The sequence below is a fragment of the Megalobrama amblycephala genome, linkage group LG10 (assembly GCF_018812025.1).
Source record: "Megalobrama amblycephala isolate DHTTF-2021 linkage group LG10, ASM1881202v1, whole genome shotgun sequence".
Taxonomy (NCBI): domain Eukaryota; kingdom Metazoa; phylum Chordata; class Actinopteri; order Cypriniformes; family Xenocyprididae; genus Megalobrama; species Megalobrama amblycephala.
The window spans coordinates 36532843-36544677 of record NC_063053.1 but is presented as its reverse complement, the minus strand read 5'-3'; the positions used below and the strand labels follow the sequence as shown (position 1 = coordinate 36544677).

General features: G+C 38.9%; 2 protein-coding genes across 2 annotated transcripts; one reads left to right on the top strand and one right to left on the bottom strand.

The window, feature by feature from the left end:
* The first annotated feature begins 2416 nt into the window (after nucleotides 1-2416).
* On the top strand, nucleotides 2417-5248 carry LOC125277524 (otoraplin-like). Its single transcript, XM_048205937.1, has 4 exons — nucleotides 2417-2984; nucleotides 3547-3686; nucleotides 3767-3877; nucleotides 3970-5248. Exons 1-4 carry the CDS (start codon nucleotides 2666-2668, stop codon nucleotides 3991-3993), a joined length of 594 nt encoding a protein of 197 aa, XP_048061894.1. The 5' UTR covers nucleotides 2417-2665; the 3' UTR covers nucleotides 3994-5248.
* A 1621-nt stretch (nucleotides 5249-6869) lies between these two features.
* LOC125277522 lies at nucleotides 6870-9272 on the bottom strand. Its single transcript, XM_048205934.1, has 2 exons — nucleotides 8913-9272; nucleotides 6870-8585 (listed from the first exon to the last, which is right to left on the bottom strand). Exons 1-2 carry the CDS (start codon nucleotides 9201-9203, stop codon nucleotides 7077-7079), a joined length of 1800 nt encoding a protein of 599 aa, XP_048061891.1. The 5' UTR covers nucleotides 9204-9272; the 3' UTR covers nucleotides 6870-7076.
* Nucleotides 9273-11835: the final 2563 nt, after the last annotated feature.

The window sequence follows — 11835 nt, the reverse complement described above, 5'->3', positions numbered from 1 at the left end:
ATTTAAATTAGTTAAAAACTGTGGACAGAGTTGAAAAACTGAGTGAATTAAATTAAGTTTATGGTCTTTGATTAAAGGGATAAATGTAAATTCTGCCATCATTTACTCACCCTCAGGTTGTTCCAAACCTGTATGTACACAAAGGAAGATATTTTGAAGAAAGTTTGTAACCAGGATGCTTTGGGGCAAAAAAAAAAAAAAAAAAAAGTAGGGAAAAAGTACTATGGAAGTCACATTCTTCAAAATATCTTCCTTTATGTTCAGCAGAAGAAAGAAACTCATACAGATTTGGAAGAACTTGAGGGTGAGTAAATGATGACAGAATTTACATTTTTGGGTGAACTGTGCCTTTAAGTGATCGCCAATTAAATGGCGAAACAGCGCCACCTCTCTGCAATAAGAGGAATAGGAAACATTCTCAGAGTTGGAAAATATGGATATTACTTCAGAAATAATACGTTTTCTTCCCAGGCAATGAGCTACATTTATACCATAATTTTTGGGGGGTTGTTTTTTCTTTTATTAAATATTATTATAACATATCTATTCCACATTTTCTACAATATGATATATAAGGATGAGTTATACAGTGTCAGTCCTCGAATTTGATTGGCTGATTGGCTTTTTTTTTTTTTTCACTAATCAAGCGTCACAGACTATGGCTACGTCCGAAAACTGGAAAATGCTGCCTTCTGAGGACACATCTCAAGATAGGAAGGCATCAAGGCACGTCCGAATCCAATGTTAGCTTCACTTCCTGTCTCATGAGATACCTTCCTCAGATCGATTTTTGAAGGAAGCATGGATGTATCCTTAGCTGCCTTTGATATCCCACAATCCTGTGCTTTCCATTCTGTGACAGTTGAGCTAGAAAAATAAAGATGGCGTCCGAAAGTTGCGTTTGCTGCTCAGTGTATAAATGTACGATTTTGACCAACATATTTCAATTTTGATATCATTTATATCAAGAAATTACTACTGTAATAATTAAATATTTGTTTAGTTCTCACCAAAGCTCGCACTATATTGCTGTAGATCATTAAACTGTTACGCTGCCTCAGAAGTCTGTCCGAAATCAGTTTCGTGAGGTGCCTTCATGCACAAACGCTGCCGTACAAGTCATTCTCTTATAAGACAGCGAGGCAGCAAGACAGCTACCTAGGTTTTCGGACGCAGCCTTTGACATGTAGTTATGTATTAATCATTATTGCAGGGCTTTAGTAATAATTGCAAGATAATTTAATGCATTTACGCCAAGAAATGGTTTATGCAGATTTTTGGAGGGCACTTTATTTGTGCATTAAATCACAGTTACAGATATAAAAGGACAGGCTGTTGTGAATGTACACAAATAGCGTTATGAAACTTTCATTTATTTTCATACTTATTCAATACTGGCATACACCGATCAGGCATGACATTATGAGCACTGACAGGTGAAGTGAATAACACTGATGATCTCTTCATCACGGCACCTGTTAGTGGGTGGATATATTAGGCAGCAAGTGAACATTTTGTCCTCAAAGTTGATGTGTCAGAAGCAGGAAAAATGGGCAAGCGTAAGGATTTGAGTGAGTTTGACAAGAACCAGATTGTGATGGCTAGACGACTGGGTTTAGAGCATCTCCAAAACTGCAGCTCTTGTGGGGTGTTCCCAGTCTGCAGTGGTCAGTATCTATCAAAAGTGCTCCAAGGAAGGAACAGTGATGAACCGGCGACAGGGTCATGGACGGCCGTGTGGTCCGATCCAACAGACGAGCTACTGTAGCTCAAATTGCTCCAGAAGTTAATGCTGGTTTTGATAGAAGGGATACACAGTTCATCACAGTTTGTTGCGTATGGAGCTGCATAGCTGCAGACCAGTCAGGGTGCCCATGCTGACCCCTGTCCACCGCCGAAAGAGCCAACAGTGGACACGTGACCATCAGAACTGGACCACGGAGCGATGGAAGAAGCAATGGAAATGGCATCACGTCTCTTACCTGGGGAACACATGGCACCAGGATGCACTATGGGAAGAAGGCAAGCCGGTGGAGGCAGTGTGATGCTTTGGGCAATGTTCTGCTGGGAAACCTTGGGTCCTGCCATCCATGTGGATGTTACTTTGACATGTACCACCTACCTAAGCATTGTTGAGACCATGTACACCCTTTCATGGAAAGGGTATTCCCTGGTGGCTGTAGCCTCTTTCAGCAGGATAATGCTCCTGCCACAAAGCAGAAATGGTTCAGGAATGGTTTGAGGAGCACAACAACGAGTTTGAGGTGTTGACTTGGCCTCCAAATTCCCCAGATCTCAATCCAATCGAGCATCTGTGGGATGTGCTGAACAAACAAGTCCGATCCATGGAGGCTCCACCTCACAACTTACAGGACTTAAAGGATCTGCTGCTAACATCTTGGTGTCAGATATCACAGCACACCTTCAGGGGTCTAGAGGAGTCCATGCCTCGACGGGTCAGGGCTGTTTTGGCAGAAAAAGGGGGACGAACAAAATTACTGCTCTAGGCAACCATAACCTTATTTCATGTTTGGTCTGTGACTGAGAATTCCCATGACTTTTCCAATCATTTCTGATTACTGGATGAAGTAAAAATAATAATATAGATAATAATGAGAAGTTATTACAAAGTGCTCTACAACACTGCAGTTCATGTGAAACAGAAATGAGTCAGTGGCATCAAGAGTTTCAGCTGGTGAGTGTGACTCCGGAAACAGGTTGTTTTTCCCTGAAGCTGGAATGTGCGGCTGGACTCTCTTCTGATTGGTTGAGCTTCACTGCTTCTGTAAGTCTCTCAGTGCTGCTGTTCACTGGGGAATGTGGCAGTAAGAAGAGATTCCTCCTGTACAATCATTTGAAGATGGACAAAACACGCGGCCTGATGTTCCTTTTCATCTGTGTCGGACTCGGGTGTCACATGACACATGCTGCTCGCATGGAGAAACTGGCAAACATCAAGATCTGTGCAGACAAGGACTGTTCCTGTGAGTTTTATGACACTAATATGGAGAAGCAGTGTGTTTATAATTCAGTATTTTGAGTCTGAAATCAATTATCAGCTATTGTTAATTACAATCACTGTTGTGTAAAACCATTTTAGTGTTTTTGATTTGAAGCTCACATTTTGTTTTGGCAGGTTTCATAGTGACAACATGCCCCAGTGTTGGTCAACATGTTTTCAACAAACTCTCCTGTGCAAAACTCTTAAAAATAAAGGTTCATAAAGGGAGTTTATGCCATAGAAGAACAATTTGTGTTTCCTTAAAGAACCTTTCAGTAAACCGTTCTTAAAAGAACCATGTTTTTTCTTAGTGTGAAGAATATAACTAAAGAGTCTTTTTCCACTATAAAGAGCTTTCTGTGGAATGGAAAGGTTCTTCATGGAAACATTGATGCAAATAATGAACCTTTATTATTTAAAAGTGAATAATGGTGAAAATATTAAATAGTTTTTTTATAGCCAGGATAAAAGGTGTTATAGCTACCCCCTTACATTGTAACTGTTCAGTTATTTTAAACACATCTTTATATGTTTCTGCCTCACAGATGTTATTTCAATGGCTAAAGCTCTGGAAGACTATGTGGCTTCAGACTGCAGGTACATAAACCTGAGAAGAGGTCAGATGATCTATGTGTACTCTAAACTCAAGCCTGTAGAGGGAGCTGGAGTCTTCTGGTCTGGAAGTGTGCGTGTCTGACATTTATTCTCCACTTGTCTCAGCTGATCTGTGAGAGCACATAAATCATGACAGCTTTGCTTTTGCAGGTTTACGGTGACCGTTATGTAGACCAGATGGGTGTCATGGGATATTTCCCCAGTAACTATGTCAATGAGACGCATGTTTTTGAGAAGAAAACTGTTGAGATCCCAACAACAGTAAGTATGATTTAATCCATTGATCTTGGGGGGGAAAAAAAAAATCACATTATACTATTTATTCTGATAATGCATTATATTTCTCTCTCTAGGACATGGACTTCTTCTGTGCTTAAAGACAGCGCAACAACATTTCTCCACAACAATATTTCAAGGCCCTAGCTCTAGTGTATTCAAAACTTATTTTAATCTATGGCCACTCCTTTTTTATGTAAAGTAAAATAATTCACTAATTATGAATGAATTCCAGAAACAGTGTTCTTTAGGGAACTTACTCTTTTTAACCAATGGATTTACATGACTTTACATGACACCAATTTTATTTGCCAGAGCTCTAGTTAACACAAATGGGTTTATCTTCTTAATATAATTTTGAGCTTTCTCATTAAATCTAACTATTACTAAAGATTTTTCATGGCTTTCAAGCGGAATTTGCTCTGGCTCCTCATCCTCGCTTTCAGATCTTTCTTCATTGTCACTTCTTACTCTTTTATTTCTTTTACTTCGATCTCAGTCAATCTGCATAATTCATGGGTTCACAGAGATGGCCCCCAGGGATGAACCACTGAAATTTCGAAAAAGTTATGATGTAATGAAGCCTTGTTTACTGAAATCATGTGACTTTGGCCATTTGAAACGAAGCATTGGTCCTAGTATAGGTCATAAACCCCGCCCTCTCCATGTAGTTTAATGGGACATGAGACAAACTAAACAATTATATTATGATTCAAATATTTTTTCCAAAGATGGTTTCTGTCATTTTAGGTAGTTTTTATCATGCTGGTGTTAGTTCAAGTGTTTGTTTTGTTTTTTTGTTTTTTAAATAAGTTGGTTTTAGTTATTTATTTGATGCTATAAAAACAGGGGTGTGTCATCATGATTGACAGCTGTGATTAACAGCTTCTCTGAGCGAAGTAGTCAAGCACCAACTGACTTTTATGGGGGGGATTTTCGGGAGAAGATTGTAGCTTTAACTTTAATTTCTACATTTCCAGAAATGTTTATTTCACACCAACATTATGAGTTGTTCTGCAGTAAACTCTACTAAACTGATTATGCGGGAGTGTGGGCGGGGCCTTGGTAGCGCACGACTCCACTTCATGCTCACTACTGTGCAGACTCAGGTCCCAAATCAGCACAAGATGTCAGCGCCATATTGGGATATTGGCGGCTTCACTTTTCTACAATGGAAGCCCAGCAGCAGCCGTACACCATTTTGGTTGAAAGCGACTTGGCAGTCCACTAGCTTCTATGGCAACATCAGCTGCTGTGTTAAAAAAAAAAAAAAAAAAAGTACATTAAATCTGAAATCCAACTTGAATGATGACAACACAGTCATTAATAAAGTACAGTCACTAGACTAGTGATCATCAAATTCTTTTAACAGTTTATTTTACACACTTTGTGTTTAAGTCTTCCACTTTTTTTCACAAAACTTTTGCTCTCTAGAAACAATGTCAGTTTGGGTTGAAATGTTTTGAAGTTCAAGTACTAGCATTATAAACAGTGAATTAATACCAACATATGAAATTAAATTAAGTAGCCTACATGCATCATACAAGTTGGGAATGTTGGACAAATATATAACAGGAAAATAATAGCATTGTTTTTTATTAATGTCTGTTAAAGCAAGACTATCTAAATAAAACAAGCAAAACAAAAAACACAGCCACTGTGTCCAAAAGTGGGAGTTATGGGATAACAGACACAGCAATGTATCACGTTCAATAAGATCATCATGTTTATAGTGTGATCCAGGGGATTAAAACCATACAATATGTATTTCAGACCTAGAGGAGGAATAGTAATAGTAAATGTGTAAAGTTGCATAAAATGAAATGCAAAAACTACTTCAAATGTGTACTTAATGGTTGGATTCCACAACTGATAACATAAAACATATATAAGACAATGCAACATTTACTAGGTGTCATAAAATTTACTGATGACTTAATCTTTTATTCCACTTTGACTTCTCTTTTGTTGCCATTCTGTCTGTTTCTGTGAATCTGTGTTGATGTCCAGTTGGCATTTTCACCCCAAAATGGCTGCCACGCTACAGAAGTGCCACCTAGTGATTGTTACCAAAAAAGCATCAGAGTTTCACCTCTTGGCTTCTATACTCTTTGCTACTACTTCTTTCTTTTGGCTGTTTTTGGAGAGCTTTACCATTCCTTTGGAGTATATCTTTTTCACACTTTTCTTTTTTCCCTTTTTTTTATTGCTCTCTCCAGAGGACATTAAAGGCAGTCGGACTCATCCCAAAGTATAATTGTCCGGTGGGACTGATTTGAACTTTACAGATAGCACACAATGAACTGAGAGACATTTCACACACACACACACACACACACACACACACACACACACACACACACACACACACACACACCGTGTTGGAGATATTCATGATTATTGTTGTATGGTGCACACATTATTCGAGTGTAAATACACTTGGGTTATTTTTTGAACGTTGGTTTGTATTCTATTATTTCCTTGCAGTGTTGTTTCAGTGTTTGAAACGGGACAGTTTCCCATTTATAGTGTAATGACTGCTTAGTGATTTAGCAGTGTGTTACAACAGTTACAAGTTACTTGTCAATAATGCACACAATACTGCACAAATTATAATGACCACAAAGAACAGTCTTCACTCTGTCCCAAACGCTTACAATCTGGGCCAGTATGACACTACTACAGTGAGATGGATGTATTCCACACCTCATCAGTTATATTCAGCTCTATACTGCCATCTGGTGCCGCAGTTGTGTAACTTGGAGAACTTTGGACTACATCGTACAAAAGCATTGTGGAATGACTATCAGTCAAGCTCCAATGAAACTGGACTTTAGAGACATTATAAAGTATGATTTCTGAGATTTCTCTGTGTAAATGTGTGTTTATGCGAGTCTACACTCATAAATGTCAGAGATTTATTTTTACTGAAAACATAGTATACCACTGCACTGTGTAAAAACTTGCAAAAGTATTATAGATTCATATGTTTTTTTATTGAGATTTTTTTTTTTGCATACAAATTAGCATGAAAATACATTTAAGGCTGCTGTTAATTTCAAAAGCACATAGGAGTCTTTTTTTAATGTTAGAAAGAGTTTCTAGGTTAGTAAGGGCTCCAATTACAATCACAATCAACTTTAGAAAGTTCTGTGTTAGAAAAAATTGTAATAAACTTTGTAAACTAGTTACAATTTTTGCAACAATAATCATAGTTGTTTTTATAATCTGTATAGCACCACAGGTATGTTTCGCCATGGTAGCCACATGAGTGATCAGACCTGCATGTTTTATCAGTCACAGTGGAGAAGCAGTCATCAGAAATACAGCATTGATCGTAATTGTTTTTATCATCCGTGTAGCACCACCTATAATCTGAACCATAGTAGGCACAGGCATGGTTGCTGCGGCAGTACTTCCCATTTTTAGCCTTACTTCTCCACAGAGGAGGGCTGCAGTAATCCCACTTGAAGCCATAAAGTAGATCATAATTGGTCCAGCACCAGTAGTAGTCTTTGCCGTATGTGCCGCAGGGGTGATCATCCAAGCATCTTTCTCCATAAGCCGTGACAACTGAGTACCGGGGTGAGCACTCTATCTGCGTCTGGCCTGAGTAACACCTGTAGGAATTGAGATTGTCCTGGTACAGGCAGGGAGATGAGCAACAGGGCTTAGTTTGACTTCCTGATTTGCATTGGCAGCTGTAAATAAACTCAGTGACACTCGTGCAGGGCGATCCATCAGCTGCAGTCTTCTGCTTCTCTGGGACCAGCAGGCATTCGACAGCATCTCTCCCCTCAGATACCTCCCTTTTTCTGAGCTCATCATGCACAATTTTCCTTAACAGTGGCTTTGCATGAGTTATAAGGCAAGCACTTCCAGCAAAAGCCTTCAGATCCTCTACTACAGTGTAGTAAGTGCTCATGCTGTCAAAAGCTAATTTTACTGTCATCTCACTCACCTTGACTTTCTTTTCAGGTATGCTGTCACTGCTGACGGTCCTTTTCACTGCGCGATACATAGTTTGTATGCCTGAGCTCATTTGGACCCCTCGGTACACGGCTAGATTAATTAATTTCTGAAATGCGTTCTGGACCATGATTAATTTATTACTGTCACCAAAACAATCACCATCAAAAATCTTAATTAACCGATACGTTTTTGACTGCTCACTATAGAGTTCACCAAGTCGATTATTCAGGTTTGAGATGGTCATCAGACTTATGTCACCTTCCGGCTGGTTTTTCCCCATATAGCCGAAGGAGAAAGACTTTCTGTCATCAGGGTGCTTATAACAGACAGCCGTCCAGATGTGAGAGGGCACCGTCACCCTTTCAGGTTCTTCAGAGATTCCCCTTTGTGGTATTCGTAGATTCGCATCAGGTACCGTACCAGTGACAATGTAGGCTGTAGCATCATGATTAACAAGCATAGGTTTTAAAAAACTCCTCAAAGTGGTCTCCCAGTTCTTCCAGTGGACACGGTTGAAACACGCATCCATAGGTGCTGCATTGGTCAGTGTGAATGTTGCCAAACGGCCTTCATTGCATTGGAAGCTGTTGGGGTTCAGGTGTCCACGATCATATCCGGTGTCGGTGTAGTCTTTGCTGATGGCTTGATTTCTTTTAATAATGTCTTTATTAGAATCCTTCTCAAGGACCATATGGTCAATTTGGGATCGAGGTTGGGAAATCTACAGAAGAAATATTACTGATTAATAATATTATTAATATTATTGTTTTTTTTTTCTTTTACATTTCACAGGGTAAAAAGGTTCTGTTCTTACTGTCTACATTGTATTTTTAGTAGACATTTCAATGTTTATTGTACAATTAGTGTATAAGAACATTCAATAAAGTACCATCCAATGTAATTTTTTAATTGTATTTTTTTATGTATTTTTCATACTATATGCAATGACAAAACAGAATGAAGACCAATAAGTTAATTAACTGAACTGCTTCTTAGGGAATGCAGAGCTTTAATGAAAGTCTTTTGTCTTAAGCTCAGAGCCATTCACCTGAGGCTCGATGTGCCAGTCGTCTGTCCTCCCAGTGGCACTTGAGCATGAACTGTCAAATGTGTAGGCACTGTAGAGAGGAATCCTGTGATGGTCTGAGTAGTATAGTGTAGCGTAATAAGAGCCTCCTTGTTCGTACATCTGACAGATTATCTTGGTATTCTGATCCATCCCTCTTGGTGCTGTCTCTTTGTAGAAAAACTGTTTGCACTCATCAAAGGTCCTGACCACTTTTGCCTGAGCACTGAATGCTCTCAGCACAATACAGGTGAGCAGACCCAGAACAAACATGGCTTGAAGCTGGACTTGTGTTAATGAGACACCAGAAACAAAGCTGCTTTAAATACCCAGTCTGATGTTGTTGTGGGTGTGACTGAAATTAACAAATGAGAAGAAATGAGGAATATGATGGGACCTTAGCTTCATCATGCATATGGGACTAATTTTAGAGCTGTCACATGTATAGAAAATTTGATTTAAAATGGAACAAGTAGTATAAATGCAGTGTCTGCAATTTCCACTTCAGTTTTCTAATACATGTTGTTTCACTTCTGCATCTGGAGCGAGGAGCAGGTTTTTTGAAAGCTTCTTTGTTTTCTCTTGCTCAGAGCACATCTATAATAATTTAATCTCAGCACAAAACACCAATAAAATGTGCTTGTCCTAAAGATCAGGAGGTTATGAAAGCGAATCAGAGAAAATCACCCAAGGCTCTGAATATTATCTGACCAAGCTCAAATACACGCTACAACTAACAGAGAGGAAGATGCTGAAGTATATGAACTTTTGTGTACCACCTAGTGTTTTTGTGGACCTCTAAGAAACTGTGGTGTGTTTCAAGGTATTGAGGAACACCAGTTTTTGTGTTGTTTCACTTCTGCATCTGTTCCAAATTTGATCCAAAAGAGGAAGAACTACACGAGCTCACAGAGTTTCACAACTCTGGTTGAGAACTACTGAACAATACTGTTCTTCTTTGCTTTGTAAGATCAACAGATCCTCAGATACTTTGATCTCCTGAGATATGGACAGCACAAACACATACAGCCATTTGTCTCCACACCCCACAGAGTGAAGTTGCGGGAAAGCTTCTTTCCATCCGGTCCTTCCTTCACATTTGCTCCTTCTCCCCCACTTCCTTCCCTTTACACATTCTTCCCATCACTCAGTTCACTTAAAAAGATCATATACAAATTATAATGTTCTGTCAATGCAAATGAATTAACAGTCATGTTTGGTATCGTTTGAAATGTCTCAGTGCAACTGGTACAATGGTCTCGTCTACATGGAAGTAAACCAAGGATTGCTGTCCAGGACACTCAGCGATGTGTATTTTTCTCATGTCAGGTATGCATCTTACTCTATTTCTGAGCATTTGATGTTTTGTATTGATCACCTTTGAATTGATTATGTAATTGGCATGATACATTTACCTGACTAATAAATTGTCACATTTGACTTCATTCTGATTTACTCTGAAATTACTGACTTCAGTAGATTCCGATGTATCCATTGTTACCGCAAATCTGCGTCAGGTTAGTAACGGACTAAAGTCCAGTTGAGTGGAGCATAGGGCACACCAACTGTGATTTTAGAGCTCCGACTAACGCTTGGCATTAGTTCAAGTGCACTTAGACTGTAAAGGCTGAAAGGGAATTTCCGTTTAGGACAACAAAATGTTGATCGACCAGCCTAAATAGGGTGAGCCTTACCTCTGTTTATTGTAACGTTACTCTAGCTAAGTGTACATGGGAAACCATGGCATAACCAAACCAAAGCTGCTATAAGAGAAGTAATATTGGTCGGCTTATCTGTAGTAGTGGTTGTGACCTCTGACTAGAGTTAGTGCTACTTTAATTCAAGTGTATACAGTTCTATGGGGGACTAAACCAAATACTTTTAGAGAAAGCAAGCATGAGAGCGGCACTCTATTAGTATAGTCAATTACCTCTGTCTAGTGACCAAGACTGGCGAGTTTGTGATCGTGGGCCCGCATAATTAATGAATGGCCAGTGCGAGGACCCTGTGCGACTCTGAGAACCGAATGAACAAGTACAATAAGAGTAAAGAGTTAAATAGAATATTCAAATGTAAAGCCAAATAAATGACCAATAATCAATTGACATTCTAAACTAAATTCGAGGTGATAATAACATGGAGTCAGATAAAAGATTATTTGGAATTAAACTACTTTGCCACGCTGAAAAGACGGAACGCGCAAGAAACCTTCCCCGTCCTGTGGGAAACCGCCATTGGGCCGATTGTGCGGGCCTTAAAGCTTTATATAAGTTTTGTTGTTGTTGTTGTTGCTATTGTTGTTTGCATTTTATCAAAATATTTTACTTTACATCTGAAACTAGCTTGTAGCCTTTCATAGTGGACCTTTCATTTTCTGTCCTTGAAATTCAGTAGGCTACTGAGCAAGATTTGAATGAGTTGTGCCTGGTTTTAAATAATCAGAAAGTATTTGATTAAATTAAAATGAATGATGTGACTAAATGACATTGTCTGGAATAGGCAACTTTTGAGCAAGTAAAACTCAAAAGTTGCACCTACAGTATAAAGTTTTTAATATACCTTTTGACTATATGTACACAACTTCTTGCCAAAGATGCATGAAAACTCCTGAGAGCCCCGTGAATCTGAATGACCTCTTTAACAGATCACTTATGAAAAGTCCATTAAGTTACAAAATTGTTCAAATTAATGTATGTAACTAATTTTATAAACTTAAAATCAGAATGAAAAGGAAGTTGCACTAGTCTTTTGACATATATCCGAGTGAAACGGCTTCTGGACAAATGATTTTGTCTGTGGGGAATTGATTGGATGGTTGTGTTTTGCTATTGGTGGATCTCATGTGAGTGACAGGTTGCCCCGCCCTCGTCATCAGAGAAGAGAAGAGATGCTGCAAGGGAGGAGA

What these genes read in the sequence shown, in the direction of transcription:
- LOC125277524 (XM_048205937.1), top strand. Translation starts at nt 2,666, where the DNA reads ATGAGTCAGTGGCATCAAGAGTTTCAGCTGGTGAGTGTGACTCCGGAA. An exon ending in TGCAGACAAGGACTGTTCCT is followed by an intron (nt 2,985 to 3,546) that starts GTGAGTTTTATG and finishes TCTGCCTCACAG; the next exon opens with ATGTTATTTCAATGGCTAAA. An exon ending in GAGTCTTCTGGTCTGGAAGT is followed by an intron (nt 3,687 to 3,766) that starts GTGCGTGTCTGA and finishes TTGCTTTTGCAG; the next exon opens with GTTTACGGTGACCGTTATGT.
- LOC125277522 (XM_048205934.1), bottom strand. Translation starts at nt 9,203, where the DNA reads ATGTTTGTTCTGGGTCTGCTCACCTGTATTGTGCTGAGAGCATTCAGT. An exon ending in ACTGGCACATCGAGCCTCAG is followed by an intron (nt 8,586 to 8,912) that starts GTGAATGGCTCT and finishes TTTCTTCTGTAG; the next exon opens with ATTTCCCAACCTCGATCCCA.